General features: G+C 40.0%; 1 protein-coding gene across 2 annotated transcripts in view; it reads right to left on the bottom strand.

Moving 5' to 3' along the window:
- Nucleotides 1-16420, bottom strand: part of PRELID2 (PRELI domain containing 2) — a 65015-nt gene that overhangs the window by 44576 nt on the left and 4019 nt on the right. Inside the window, exons 1-4 of one of the 2 annotated variants that reach the window (XM_021701974.2) lie at nucleotides 14694-14733; nucleotides 7268-7325; nucleotides 5064-5137; nucleotides 3389-3549 (exon numbers count right to left, since the gene is read on the bottom strand). In XM_021701974.2, coding sequence (XP_021557649.1) covers nucleotides 3389-3549; nucleotides 5064-5137; nucleotides 7268-7313 — 281 coding nt within the window. In that variant the 5' untranslated portion in view covers nucleotides 7314-7325; nucleotides 14694-14733. Of the gene's footprint in view, nucleotides 1-3388; nucleotides 3550-5063; nucleotides 5138-7267; nucleotides 7326-14693; nucleotides 14734-16420 lie in introns of those variants that run through there. The other variant, XM_021701972.2, reaches the window with a different exon arrangement.

The raw sequence follows: 16420 nt of genomic DNA on the forward strand, positions 1-16420 counted from the left end.
GGCTGAGGAAAAGCACCTAGTAGGTGGTTCCAGACAAACCGGCTCAGAGGCTAATAAGACGTGGCTTTCACACTCCTTGGGTGGGTGGCTGGAGCATCTGAGAATTACCACCATAGGACCGAAATTATGGGGAGCAGTAACGATTCGTATAAGTGATGGGGCTCCAGAACAGATTTTAAATTTGGGGGTTTTAGTTATTTGAGCTCGAGAGTCTTACTATTTCCATTAAAATGACAAGTGAATAAAAGATTCAAATCATACAGAAAAACGAAAAACAGTACATTATCCTCTAAAATCAGAGCTCATGGCAGTAATCACTATTAACACTTGATGCTTGTTATATTTTGCTTTTGTTTTTAAGCCCATCTCAAAAGGAATTTATCGTTTCTCACCCATTAAATTGACAAAAAAAATTTTAAAGTATGTTAATAGGAACTGCTGGCTTAGGGAAATGAACTCTTTTAAGGTGTACAACTCAATGTTTTTGCTATATTCAGAGTTGGGAAACCATCAACTGAGTTCCCGAACACTTTCATCACCCCAAAAAGAAACTCCATGCCCATTAGCAGTCACTGCCCCCTCTTTCCCTCCTTGCCCATGGCAACCACTAATCTATTTTCCGTCCTTATGGACATATCAATTCTGCACATTTCAAATAAATTGATTCATACGCTATGTGGCCTTTTGTAACTGGCTTCTTCCGAGTAGCATAATGTTGTCAAGCTTCCCCCACATTATAGCACGTGTCCTTCATTCTTATGGCTGAATAATATTCCATTTATAAGTATACCACATTTGGTTATATATTCATCAGCAGACAGACATTTGGTTTCCACATTCTGCCTATTATGAACAACAGTGCTATAAACATTCCTGTACAAGTTTCGGTGTTTTCACAAAACACGTATGTTTTCAATACAGTATACACTGCTGGGTCCAGAGGTAACTCTCTGTTTAACTTTCTGAGGCCCTGAAAACCTGGTTTGCATAGCAGCTGCACCATTCACATTGCCATCAGTGGTGTGTAAGCGTTCCCATTGCTCCCCACCCTTTCCAACACTTGATACCGTGTATCTTTTTTACTATAACCATCCTAGGCAGGTTTGAACTGGTATTGTGGTATCATTGTGATTCTGATTTGCACTTCTGGATGTAGAATGATGCTGAGCATCTTTTCACGCACTTAATGACCAGCTACCCATCTTTTTTTGGAGAAATATCTAGTCAAATCTTTTGCCCATGTTTTAATTAGGCTTTTTTTTTAATTCAAGTATAATTAACATGCAGTGTTATGTTAGTTTCCATGTACGATATGGGTTCAATAATTCTATACATTATTCAGGGCTCATCAAAATAAGTGTACACTCTCACATATTATGGATATACATGTACGCAGATATATGGTTTACAAGTATTCTCTCCCATTCTCTGCATTGTCTTTTGACCTTCCTGACAGTGTCCCTGAAGCAGAAAAGTTTTCAATTTTGATGAAACCAATTTCACCTATTTTGTCTTTTGTTGCTTGGGCTTTTGGTGTCATATCTAAGAAATCACTACCTAATCCAGGATCGAAAAGATTTTACCTGTTTTCTCCTAAAAGTTTTATAGGTCTTGGGGTGCCTGGGTGGCTCAGTTGATTAAGCATCTGCCCTCAGCTCAGGTCATGATCCCAGGGTTCCGGGATTGAGCCACGCATCAGGCTCCCTCCTCAGTGGGGAGTCTGCTTTTCCCTCTACCCTTCCCCCCTGCTTGTGATCTTTCTCTCTCTCTCTCTCACAAATAAATAAGTAAAATCTCTTTTAAAAAAGAAGTTTTATAGGTCTTAACTCATTTAGGTCTTTGATGCATCTTCAATTAATTTTGTATTTGGTATGAGGTAGGGGTCTAACGTCATTCTTCTGTTTGTAGATATCCAGTTGTGACAGCACCATTTGTTGAAAAGAATATTCTTTCTTCATTGAATAGTCTTGGCATATAGCTTTTTTTTTTTTTTAAGATTTTATTTATTTATTTGACAGAGAGAGACACAGCAAAAGAGGGAACACAAGCAGAGGGAGTGGGAGAGGGAGAAGCAGGCTTCCCGCAGAGCAGGGAGCCCGATGTGGGACTCGATCCCAGGACCCTGGGATCATGACCTGACCCGAAGGCAGACGCTTAACGACTGAGCCACTCAGGCGCCCCGGCATATAGCTTTTAAAGTCTTCCTTTTAAATGTTCTATAGCTTGATAGTGGCAGTGTTTACGCAACTATGTCAAAACTCCTAAAACCGTACATTAAGAATAAATTCTGCTGTAAGAAATTAATATACTCAATAAACCTATTAAAACTTCTCCTTTAGAGAAACATTCATATATTGCATACATAAGGATCATAGGGTTCACAAATACTATACTACTGTTTGTAATAAAGATAACCTGGAAACTATCTGAACCTCAACCAAAAAAAAGCTAAACAGGGGCACCTGGGTGGCTCAGTCAGTTAAGTGTCTGCCTTGGGCTCAGGTCATGATCCCAGGATTCTGGAATCAAGTCCCGCATCAGGCTCCCTGCTCAGCGGGGAGTCTGCTTCTCTCTCTGTCCCTCCCCCAGCTCGTGCACTTGCACATGCGTGCACTTTCTCTCTTCCAAATAAATAAAATCTTTAAAAAAAAAAAAAAGCTAAACAGATGTAGTATAATCATAGGATTGAATACCACGCGACAGTAGAAAGGAATAAGCTAGGTTTTATATATGTTAAATAGATAAACTTCTATTAAGAAAAAAAGGTAAGTACACAATGACTGACACAGAATGAAAGCATGTATGTGAAAAGAAACAAAACCATGCCATATAGACTCTGTGAATACACATGTAAATACCTAATGGTATCTCTTAAAAGTCTGGAAGAATCCTCAGCACATTGATAACACTCACTGCTTCTGGAGAGCAAAAAGGCACCAAGACTGGAGAGGGTGATCAGAACAGAGTTGAGCTCTGTTATTTTTCCCCTAAAGGGAAGTCTATTCATTAACTACTTATAGGATTAAAAATTAATAATGTGGGGCACCTGGGTGGCTCAGTCGGTTAAGTGTCCAGCTCTTGATTTCAGCTCAGGTCATGATCTCAGGGTCGTGAGATTGAGCCCACGCATGAGGCATAGAGCCCGCTTAAGATTCTCTCTCTCCCTTTCCTTCTGCCCTTCCCCCCCCACTTGCCCACATGTGCACTCTCTCTCTCACTCTAAAATAAAAAAATTAAAATGTGTACTTTATGTGAGTTATAAAAAGACGTTATGAGTATGGAATTATAGCTTTTTAATAATATGCAGTCATTTGTGTATCCCTGCACCCAACCTACACACACACACACACACACACACACACACACACACACACACAGCTGATCTTACCAATTTGGATTTTCCATACTTTCCCGGAAGACAGACTCTTCCTTCATGGATGCATATTGTGTCCACGTAAGGCAGTGACTCCGTATAGCCATGTTTCTTTCCTGAGGATTGAGCCATGATTCCTCTTCCAGCTGGATACTAGGTACCTTTAAAATGCTTACCTGTCCAACAGAGAGTGGATGGCTTTCTCAATTTAGGAAGAGCGAGCTACATAAAGACTAAGTCCAGAGTTGCCTTTAGTCTTGGATAATTAAGAGGGCAAGTGACGCTCATATAGAAAGGAAGGCTCACCAATGGCTGTGAGTCCTTGATCATCAAACACACTATGACCTTACTAAATGCTGGTGAGGACATGCAAATGGCCCAGGATTTATGCAGCCTGTACAGTCCCTGGCCTGATTTCCCTAACTGCTAAACACTAAGCAAATTATCAACCTCCTTCTTGTCTCCTCTAGGGCTGGTTATGGCCTTCTTAAATTGATGGATTCTAATTGGGCCCACTTATGGGCTCGCATGCAGGACAATATCAGATAAAATATTTTCTTCATTTTAAACTCTGTCCAATACCTCGAAATGTATGGTTTCCAAGGTGGAGGAGACATGGGAAACTACAAAGGCAGCATTGTACAAGTCAGAGGTGTCCTTAAATTATTTAAGAATTGAGATACAAGACAAAGTTGAATGCCTTTTTAAATAATAGATTCAAAGCGTGTATATAGGGCAAACGCAGGGTATACAGCCTGTAGAAAAAGCCAATGATAATTCGCTGCACACAAGGGCAACACATGTGGAAAATAAAAAAGTTCTTTTCCATTGTCACATCAGCCTTCTTTCCCTCAAAGAATGTGACCATCTTAATGCATGACAAGGAAGTGACAGAAGCCAACCTTTTTTTCTACATACAGCAAACAGCACAGCAGTGTAACCTGCAAGCTAATTGGCTTCTCCATCACAAACAGAATCACTTCCAGGTTGAAACAACCATCTGAGACATCATAAGAAGTGCACATCAAGATGCTCTCCTCTTATTTCCTAATGATTCTAAAAGGACTGTTGTCAATAATCCCACTATGATTTAAGCAATGTTATTAAAACTTCCCACTTACCTTTGCCAACAATCACCAGAGTGCTTAAGAATTTCAAAGAGAGAAAACAATTTGATATCATGAAGATTTCATCATCCCCACCGTTTACAGAAACACACACAAAAGACTTACAGAGAACACTGAGAACATTATACTCCCTGAAATAACTATACTCTCTGAAAGTGAAATAGAAACTGAAGCTTTTATCTTCCTTTCTAAAGATGAGACTAAATATTTACCGTCTGCCCATTTCTGATCTTTCTTATCTAAGAGTCATATCTATCCATGGACAGATGAGAAGAGCTGGTCACTTCATGCAAAATGTCCCAGGTATCTTTACAATAATTATAGACCATCTCTATGTCCACTAAGAGCCCTCCACAAAAGAGAAGCAGAAATAGACAGGAAAAAAACTATCTCTGGTGGCATCTGCCAAAGCTGAGGTTAGATATGAGAGTGCTTTCACCCTCTGAGGGGCTATGAGGTACAACTGGGAAAGTTCTAACACTCCTGTACATCAGAAAATGCTGTCTCTTTCCAGGACTACATGAAAATCACCCAAATCTGATTAAATTTTAAAATGAATTTACCTTCCTTAAAATTTCTGGAACCACATTCTGACAGACTGCAATCCTCTTTCTATAGATGATCCCTGTTGAGGCATCTAGAAACAGAAAATTTTTACACTCAAAAAATTTTTAAGGAAATGTATTCTTGTCCTATGTCAATAAAACTTTTCATGTTGATGTCAATTTTATATATGTAGAATTCTTAGAAGAAAAATGTTTAACTCAAAACTCAGTGTCCCTGACCACTTTTCTGGGCTAAATCATTCCAAATACACTCATCTGTGATCAAGGAATAAGGGTAAGACAGCTAACTCACACTGCACATTCTAAAATCAAGGATAAAGAATCACGAACCATTCACTGCTCTGGACAATCAATGTCATCACTCCAATGACAAGGCCAATGAGCCCTCTGTTCAACTCCAATAAAAAGGATGTTTTAACAAAAAAATGGAGAATCGATTCTGCCACTTTCTGCACCAACCATGTTTTCAAGCACAGGCTTCTGGCTACAAAATTTAAATCTATAATTAATTATATTAGCCATACTCTTTACTCACAGGGAAGCAGCTTCCCTGTGACTGGCACTACTCTGTTTTGGAGAGAGAAAAGCACCAATAATGTAAAAAACACAAAATAAATGTGAATTAAGAAACAGGGAGACCAGGTCAGAGAAAAAAAAAAATAACCTTTGAGGTGCTGTCCTTTGCCCTGTAAATTAGTGTGACTCAGCCAAGCTCCTATAGGGTTTCTCTAACTCTGGCTAGCGTAGCCTTGAAGGCTGGTGCAAACACCCAGACTGCCCAGAAGCCACTGCCAGGGTGAGAAGTGGGCTCATCTCCTTGCCACTGGCATTCCTTCAGCCATCCCATCCAAGGTTTGCGGCACACATACTTAAAATGGATTAGCCAATCTTGCAGGCAAAGACGCCCCCGTCAATGGTAGAATTTATAATTAATGTTTCTATACCACTTTGGGATGTGCACACTGTTCTCTCATTTGATCTTCACAGGCAGGATTATTATTATTTTCTTCTTCTAATTATTATTATCTTCTAAGCAGGATTATTATTTTCCCATTTAATAAAGAAAGAAACTGAGCCTTCAGGAAGTTAGGTCATGCAGGTAATAATCAGGGCTTGAAATCAGATTTCTCTGATGCCAAATAACACATCTCTCCCACACTGAGTGCAGATACGTGAAAAAAAAAAAAAGTTTTTTAAAGTATTTTTTGTAGACTTATGGACATGAAGAAAAGACCCTCACAAGCAAACAGTTTTGTGCTCACCAAGCACAGAGAAGACTTCAGAGTCACGTAATGAACAGTGGCCTGGCGTATGTTTTCTCGGAAGGCTCAAGAGCATATCAGAAGTGGGCCTGGGTGTTTCCAAGGGTTTATACACTGATTCCGTCCATCACTAGAGCCTCCTGCATGGCCCGGTTCCCAAGCAAGGACAGTGGAAATGCTTACAGTGATATGCAAATGACAGCGAGCAGGGCAGACTCCTACACTCTAATTCGGGGGTGAGTAAACACTTCCTGTAAAGGGCCAGATGGTACATATTTTAGGTCTTGTGGGCCAGACAGTCTTGTCACAACAACTCAACTCTGCTGTCATTGCAAGGAAGAAGCCATAGACAATATATAAACAAGTGGGCATGGTTGTATGCCAATAAAGCTTTATTCAAAACATCAAGCAGGACAAGCATAGTTTGTCAACCCCTGCTCTGGTCAATATGGAACCACACTGTCAAGTATAGCTATGATTCCATAATCTAATCACTATAGTCACATTTTATATACATGCTACTAATCACAACTATTTTGCCATCTATAAAATGATGTATGAATATACGATAGAGATATAGCCATATGACCTTGGGCAATTTATTTAACCTCTCCGTACCTTGGTTTCCTCATACATTAAATGGGAGTAATAATAATACATACACCATACATTAGTCTAAAGATTAAATGAGTTGATAAAGTGAGAGTGCTTGGCACATACGAAGTGCTCAGAAATGTTAGCTGTTACTACTGTCACCAGTTATTAATTGAGAGAATGACAAGAGCATACTGAGCAAGCCCTCTGCTGCTGTAAGTGCTGGGTACTCTTTCCTGTCACCTCAAATACAGAAATACACCAGGCGACACACACAACACCTTTACGAAAATCAGTATCACTTAATGATCATGACCGAAGTGAGGTATAATTCAGAAAACTTACCTCTTTTTTCCTCCACAATTTTTACAGAGATGACATTTTTATCCATGGGGTTGGGATACTAAATGAAAACACATAAAAAAGAATTACCATTTGTCTTTTACCAAAGTGAATTCTCTCCCAGCAACCACAGTTTTTTTTTGCAGGAACAGCACATATTTTCCAAGGAACCTCTAAGGCCCGTTTTCAATCAAGGCTCTTCACTTTACCACTTGGGCCTAGATGAGTGAGAGGCTATCATCAACTGAACCTGTATAAATCCAGGGAAAACCTTGAGATCCAACCTAGCCCTGGGCGGAGAAGGGAGGGTGAGGTTAAACTAGGTTAATTATGGAACCAGTCTTACATAAATGAAGAGTGTCCTCTGTGCCAGGCCCTGTGCTACACGCTCTGTTTACTTACACGATCTTGTTCAAATCCCAAAACAGCCTCTCTGCTGTGACTGGGTCACATATTACCATTGTCTCATCTGTCAGAAGTGGAAACTGAATAAAGATCAGAGAGTCTAGGATCACCCAGCTAGTCAGTGGGAGAGCCGTGAAATTAAACCAGGCCTAATGCAAAGTGAACCTTTCCCTACGATCATACACCATTGCCTGACAGCTGGGCTGGTATCACCGGAGAACAATTACAGAAGTAGTCCACTCCAGGGGCTCAATAAATCGTTTATCTATTAATTCCCCTGAAAGACAATTTGGATATAACAAGGCTGGAAAAAAAGCTACCATTTTTGTCCTGGCAGTTTACATACATTATTTCAGTTTAATTCTCAAATTAACACCATGAGGTCTTTGCTGCTTTTTCCCTTTCACATGTGTAAAATAAGGCCCAGATAAACTAAGTAGTTTGCTCAAAATCACCCAGCTAAAGAGCACCGAGACTGTAATTTACCCACAGCTATTCTCTATTGCCTTTTTAACCTGCCTACCTAACTTACCCTTAAATCTCCTCAGAATTACCCAAATCCAGTCCTTTCTATTGCTCAGATGCAGAGTGGAAGTGACTTCGGGAGTGGAAGTGACTTCCTCAAACCCACAGGACAAGGCAGTCCCTAATCCAAGCCTGCTGAGCACCCCTTGGGCTCTTTATCTAAAAGCTTACACTGCTTCATCATGTGACCAAACCTGAAAAGGAAATTACAGGAAGTCCCATCCAAGACATCATGAAGGACCAACGGGGGATGAAAGCAGTGAAGAAGCTGAGGGGCAAGGGAAGAGGGGCCCGCCACTCGGTGAACTTGAGCTTCAAGTCTTTGGAACCCCAGGAAGTGGTATATGCAACTCAGTGAGTGTGGGTCTCCCCATCTCACACCAGCTACCTGTATGTATACGTGTGTGTGTGTGTGTGAGAGAGAGAGAGAGAGAGAGAGGTTGGCTAACTGGTTGATCTTCAGAGAAAAGGGTCCACTACTTTCACACATATTAAAGATATCTGTGGCCTCGAAAGACACTGAAGGACACTCACAGGCTCTGTGAGAACAGGAATATGATCTACTTCAGTCACTCTATCTCTACCACTAACACAGTGTTTGGCACACAGTAGGCACTCAATAAATTTTTGCTGAATGAGTGATTAGGGAGATGAACCTCGCTGACCTCAGGGGTCAATTTGGAAAATAAACCTCACTTTGCTTGGGGACCTATCTGTGAAGAGAACAGAGATGGTCAGTAATCAGCAGCCTCGACACCTCATCATGCTCCATGCCAAAAACTCTGACATTCACACTTCCATCCTGGCAACTGCAATTTTGAGAACGAATCACAAAGTGGATTTTTAAGTATTCATTCATTCATTCATTTCTGCTCCAGAAAAAAATGCTCAAAATTATGATGACTGCTTTCTTGAAGTTTAACTTTCAGATAATGTCCACTAGGGAGGGTCAGATTTAGCTACTCTGCTTCTTGGCAAGGGGCCTCGCTTACAGAGCACCCCTGAAGCAAGGAAAATATCTCAGCCTCACCCAGATCCCCTGAATTGTGTGTGTTTGTGTGCGTGAATAAACACTTTACTAAGGTAAAATGAAAGTCTGAAATTATTTCCTTCACTAGTCCTAGTTTGCTCATTTTGTATTCATCAATACATCCTGACTCAATATTACAAATATACTGTAAGTTGTAGGAAGATTACTGAACTAAATTATGGAAGAGATTTGAAATATAATCACCAGAGGAGGATAGTGATAAAAGCTTTCAAGTTTTGATTACTTCACCAAGTTATCAGTGAAATTCCTAAAGACTATAAACTCAGAAACTTCATATTTTTACATAATTTTAAGACTTGCTTATTAAGCCAAAGGGCACTGACTGAAACAACAGTGAAAATTCTCTATTCATTCTTCATTTAAGAGGTTTTTGAGTACCTACCATGCCAGGCACGGTTCAAGGCACTGAGGATGTAGTAAAGAAACAAACAAAACTGTAGCCTCTTACAGAGTTTACGTATTAGTTGGGGAAACAAACAAAAAAATAAACATATCAGGAGAAAAATAAACACATCAGACTCAGGGATAATAGGGAAATGGGAAATTGTGGAGAGGGGTCACTGTAAAATACCTAAGGGTCACCCTTGTAAATAACAATGAAGTAAAATGAAGGTTTCAGCCAAACACAAGAGATCCTGAACAATTCACTTTAGTAAAATCATCTGCATGATTCAAGTCATGTTCCCACCCAACTACTTTGGGGAGTTGAATAGACACGAGCTTCATGTTTCCACATGAGAATGGGAGAAGAAATGAGAGGTTTATTTACAATAGCTAAATACCATGACGTGAAAGGCATATATTCTAACTTTTTTAAAATTAAAGATTTACTGTGCTGAGGCTCCCCCTACCTGGCATTACTTGAAATGATCTGACGCCATCTTGTGGTAACTTGAATATTCATGATTTAATTCAGGAACCTTCTGAAGTCAGGTAATAAGGGGTTGAGAGAGGGAAGGCTCTCAGAAAGAAGGTCATCACCAGGAATGCCAATTTGAGAAGACAGGAGGCAGTGGACAGGTTTCTCTGGACACCTTTTCAAACATGGTGTGACATTAGAACGGATCAAGCTAGGTCAGGATCAAGACCATCAAAGACTTAGTGAGCATCCACTGATCTAATGCACCAGGTATTAGAGGCCATCTCATGCATTATCTCGTTTAGTACTTCCCCAAAGGAGAAGGCCTACTAACTACTATTAAGACGAGGAGTTTGCGCTAGAAACAGAAATGGCGTAAAGCCTGCACACAAGCAGGGTCACACAGATTTCCCAATCCCCACTCCACACTAGCAACTCTCATGGAAGCAAAGTGGTCTAAACACCCAGATGTCTGCCAAAAATGCCTGCCATCCCAGAACCTGGCTCAGTGGATCACAAACTGTAGTGGCCTAACGATTACCACATGGGGCCGTGTACATTCACCCAGCGGGCCATATGTTCTGGGGGACTTTCGGGATTTTCCAAAGTATATTTCACTTCATTTTTTTTTTTAAAGATTTTATTTATTTATTTGAGAGAGAGAATGAGATAGAGAGAGCATGAGAGGGGGGAGGGTCAGAGGGAGAAGCAGACCCCCTGCTGAGCAGGGAGCCCGATGCGGGACTCGATCCCGGGACTCCAGGATCACGACCTGAGCCGAAGGCAGTCGCTCAACCGACTGAGCCACCCAGGCGCCCTATTTCACTTCATTTTGAACTTACTTATGATTTTACTTCTTTTATAGAATGTATAAAAGAAATCCTTTTTCTTTCCCCAAGATATAAATCTATTACAAATATCACAGTCTAACCAGGGTAAAATGTTGACTCCTCTACAATGTCTTATACCTTGCTTTCATTTACCTTTTACATATTGAAAGGTAAGAGGCCTAAATAAATTTTAAAAAAAGGTAAGAGGCCCCAAACAGCACTGGGTAAAAAACAAGGTAAAAAAGAAAATATACATTAAGACAGACAAAGAGCTTTGAAAAGTGAGAGGCCAAGAAATGGAGTCCATCTAATTACAGGAATAGGTCTTAATAAGAGTTAATATATTTGTGGAAGCAGCTTCATGAAGATACAGTTACTTACCTTTCTCATTTACAAGGGAAAAATATACAAGCTTTCATAAAGCCTACTCTTAAGAGTACGGAGTTTTTAAAATATCAACTTTCCAAAAAGCTTAGAAGTCAATGCCTGCCTTTTATAATAACACCCCCCCCCGCAAAAAAAAGTTAATGTAAGTTGGTAAACCATTGTTTACCAACTTCCAAATGGTATTATCGAAGAGAGCACAAGGAAGCAACCGAGCTGACAGATCTGTATGGTTGGTCGTACAAAGGCCAAGCGGACCTAAAATAAGTCTGTATATTAAACATTTCTGTTATATAAGCACTACGAAAATCTTTGCTGCTCAGGCTGCTTCCAAAAATGCATGTGCAAATGGGTGGAGCAGCTGAAAAGAGACTTGGCCTTTAGTTAAACAAAGAAATCACCATGAACTGTGCCAAATTAATGAGCTACACACAATAGTGTATCTTAGAGGAAAGTAAAGTTGATTTTATACCAAGATCAAATGAATCATTGATTAATCAAAATTTCAATGATCAAGGACAAAACATATTTAAGTCAATAAATTTTTCAATGGTTGTTCCTTGGCCTTTCAGACCAGTAGGAGGATGAAGTAGAAAGAACAAAAGACAAGGAGTCAAGACGTACAGACCATTATGCTGCCATCTGTGAAGCCAGAGGGTGGGCCACCAGAGGATACTACTCAAGGCCCTTCTGGCTGCGACAAGTTAGATTCTAGACAAAGGCCAACAACGTCACATCACCCTTATTCATTCAAAGATGTCCTAACAGGGATGCCTGAGTGGCTCAGTCAGTTAAGCATCTACCTTCGGCTCAGGTCATGATCCCGGGGTCCTGGGATCGAGCCCCGCATCGGGCTCCCTGCTCACCGGGGAGTCTGCTTCTCCCTCTCCCACTCCCCCTGCTTGTGCGCTCGCTCGCTCGCTCTCTCTCTTTGACAAATAAATAAATATTTTTTAAAAAATGTCCTAGGGGCACCTGGGTGGCTCAGTCTTTGGGCGTCTGCCTTCGGCTCGGGTCATGATCCCAGGGTCCTGGGATCGAGCCCCACATCGGGCTCCCTGCTCGGCGGGAAGCCTGCTTCTCCCTCTCCCACTCCCTCTGCTTGTGTTCCCTCTCTCGCTGTGTCTCTGTCAAAAAAATAAATAAAATCTTTAGAAAAAAAAAAAAATGTCCTAATAATTGGCAATGACATAATAAAGTTTTTTGAAGGAAACAGCTTATAATTATGACATAAAGGAAAACCCTCATATCTCAACGTTAAATGCATACATAAACCAAATGCATTTAAAGATACGAAGTCTACAAAATAAATGACCAGTACTCTTCAAAAGTACCATGGTCCAGAAAGACAAAAAAAAAAAAAAAAAAAAAAAAAGCATGAGGAAGTGTCCCACAATGCAGGAGACTTAACACGTAACAACTAAATGCAATGTGGGATCCCGGATTGACTCCTAGACTGGAAAAATGATATGAGGAGACTAGTGCCAAATTTCAATAAGGTGTGTGGATTAGTTAACACTGTATCAATGCTAATTCCCTGGTTTTAAAAATGATACACCGGTTTAGGGAAGCTGGGTAAAGGAATTTTTTGTCTGTTTTGCAACATTTTGTAAGTCAAATTACTGTTGACCCTTGAACAACATGGGTTTGAACTGTGTGGGTCCACTTCCATGTGGACTTTTTTTTTTCAATAAATACAATACAGTACTATAAATGCATTTTCTCTTCCTTATGGTTTCCCTAACATTTTTTTTCCTCTAGGTTTCTTACAGTCAGAATACAGTATGTACTTTACATAACATGCAAAATGTGTGTTCATCGACTATTCGTGTCATCAGTAAGGCTTCCAGTCAGTGGCGGGCTACTTGTAGTTAAGTTGTGGGGGAGTCACAAGTTACACAGATGCAGAGTTTAAATTGTGTGGGGGCCAGGGCCCCTATAAACACCATGTTGTTTAGAGTCAAATGATTTCTCAGTGAAAAGCTAAGAAATAAAAAGCAAAATGAAAATGAATACAGAGTGTTGAAAACAGAATGAGCTTTAGAATCCAAGAGACCTCAGTCTGAAGCCCATCTGTGGGAGTCTTGGGCAAATTACTTTAACCTCAGCCTGCCTTAATTTCTTCATCTGTACAATTAGGGGAAAAAATCCATCTCAAAGCGTTTGAGAGATTAAAGGGAATAATGTTATGTAAAGTATAACACCTGGGCACCAGGCAGGTTCTCAATTTTTTTTGCTACTAAAGAATGAAATCAACATTTTTAAAACTTAGTTTCAGGACTTCAGTGTCTATCTTGAAATTCACTGTGGTGTGGCACTGAGTATACTCCTAGTATCCTTCTGCAAGCCAAACAGATTTAAGTGATGACTTAAAAATTATCAGAAGATATTTCTTCTTTTCCTGACTAGTAAAACTTCACAAGCTAATGCTTTACCAATTTGGGGTCTGTGTGACAAGAACTCCTGACACATTCCTCCCTGCTAGCCTTAGGGAAGTCATCATGTGAGAGAAGTAGGAGGACTAGAGAGAACATTTACTTTTTTAAAAAGGCAATAAACTCTAAGTACTCTAAAAGCTGTCATAGATTTATAATTAAGATACAGGGTGCCTGGCTGGCTCAGTCGTGTGACTCTGGATCTGGTGGTCATGAGTTCAAGCCCCACAGTGGGGTAGAGATTACTTAAAAACAAAATCTTATAAAAAAAAAAAACCAAACTACGATCCTTGCCCCACACACTATGTCTGTAATAAGCCCCTGAGAAAGCACTCATGATAAAAATTAATGTATTTCCCTCTGTCCCCTTGACAGTGAGCTCCTTGAGGGCTCAGGCCATGTTTTATTTACCTCCTCATCTCCCAAGGGCAAAATGATACACAGACTTATTATAAAATGTCCATTAGTAGACATATGAAAGCTTTACTATTACTGCTTTGATAGTTAAAAACTGCCCTACCTTCTATAAACTGATTAAGCCACAACCACCACTAGATAAGTTTCCAAGCACACTTTCCCATCATTTAAATAACATTTAAAAAATAAGTCATAATTCAAATGTGCACTGTTATTCATGCTCTTTCTTCTCTTTATTACTCCAGGTTGGTGAAGATTTCTGCAGACTGCTTCCCTCAGCTTTTTATTTTCAGGTTCGTGGAATAAATGTAAGAAATTATTATTGTCAGGAATACTATCAAGATATTTAACAAGTACTTTAAAGCACCTACTGTGTGCCGACATGAAGTTAAGTGTGTTACATGCAACTACGTGCGTTAGCCACTTACTTTCCCCCAACAATGCCAGAAGACAGTTACTATTATCATATTATGCAGATGAGAACCCTGAGGCAGAGAAAAAGAACTGACTTGCCCAAACTCACACAGCTAGAAGCGCTCCGTCCCCCCCGGCTGATGTCAGAGCCCGCGCTCTTCCCGTTTGCACCATTCTGCTTCATGTCGTACCTAATCTTCTTCTAGCAGGATTGAGGACAGGAAGATAACAGAAAGACTATTACAGTGTAAGTAAAAAGATAAATAACCGTTATGTTAAACTAGCCCTATCATTTGTCAAATCATTTATTTTGGAAATACAGGTTCACCCCAAATAGTTTAGGAGCTTTTCAGGAAGAGATCTTCCCCACAAGTAAGTGGCAGATTTGCAAGGGAGAAAAGATAGGCTCAGAAATGGAAACATTATTAATTACCCAATCAACTTGCTACTCTAAATGGAAATAGCCATTCATAAATCGCCTTTATGAGTTTAAGGGCAAACACTCAAACCATTTTGTTCAGCATGTCAGGCTCCCGGCTAGAAAAAATAAAAACCCGAGGCCACTGTGTTGAAGCAGAAAGAAATTATTTTAATCTGTCCATTTTATTACAGTGCCATAAGTAAGGACATGTTACTGAAGCCCGCACTAACTTCAGTCTCAAATTACACAAGGCTAAACTCCAGAGTGGTATACTTCATTCACTCACTCCACAAGGATTTGTTGAGCACCTACTATATTCCAGGATCTCTTTGGGTACTTGGGATGCATCAGGAACAAATGAAAGATCTCTGCCCACGAAGCTTACACCCAATTCACAATGACTCCTTTGCCTACAGCACAGAAAGAAAATTAACCTGAACAACTCTACAGTAAGAAAAACTCTAACTTCTTTGGCCTTAACTGAGAATAAACAAGAAAATCCAGTCAACACAAGGGCGCTCTGAGTCCTTTTTAATGACTTTAAATTTTAGGTAGAAAAACTGAAGGAGTGTTTGAATCCAGCTCATGAATGCAAGCCCAGTAAACAGACCCACGTGGGCTTGTATAGATGAGTGAGCTTCTAGCCTGCATCCAGGCAACCCTGTCTGCTCTTTGTGGGTGGTTTTAAGTAAAAGGAAGGAAACAGCTGTAAGTGATAAGAGCTAGAAAGCTAAGTCATACAAAGAAAGCAGCCTAAATGCACTGTCAGGTGCACTGACAATGTAGTGCATGGAAACTACAGTTTAGCATCTGATGAATAAACCATTTTGGGTCTCATAGCATTCCTCCATGAAGGGTTCATTGAGAAACACTGTATTCCATGAACAAAGAGTTCTGTGGTGTTTGTTTTCAAGGTGCCACTTAGCTTTGAAAGCATGTAGCTAATATTTTGCCTGTGGTATCCAACAGGCAGGTGTAAGAAGAGCAAACATTCCTCAGGTTTTAAAAATAGTAGTATATAATAACTTGGAAGGCAAGTCCTAACATACCAAAAGACGTAGATCAGTAGACTCTATTTAAAATAGAACATCCTCAGTGCTGAAACAGCTTCAAACATACCATTGTGCAAAATCAGATTAAATGCTTCCAGAGATCCTCATATGATTGTCCCTTCTGCCAAGTGCCTTCCTTTGAAAAAAATACATAAAGACTAAAAGAAAAATAAAAGTATATTTAGCCACAAAGATCATTCTTACTACCTTACACTTATAAAAAGCTTATGCTTGTCAAACTCTTACACATTTGATCCTCACAACAATCCTGGGAGATGAGGTACATGGCATTATTGTTTCACAGACACAAAATGAGGCCTAAAAGGAATGCCTGGCTGTGAAAACCGAACCAATCTAAGCCAA

This window comes from Neomonachus schauinslandi, chromosome 7 (genome assembly GCF_002201575.2).
Source record: "Neomonachus schauinslandi chromosome 7, ASM220157v2, whole genome shotgun sequence".
Classification (NCBI taxonomy): Eukaryota; Metazoa; Chordata; class Mammalia; order Carnivora; family Phocidae; genus Neomonachus; species Neomonachus schauinslandi.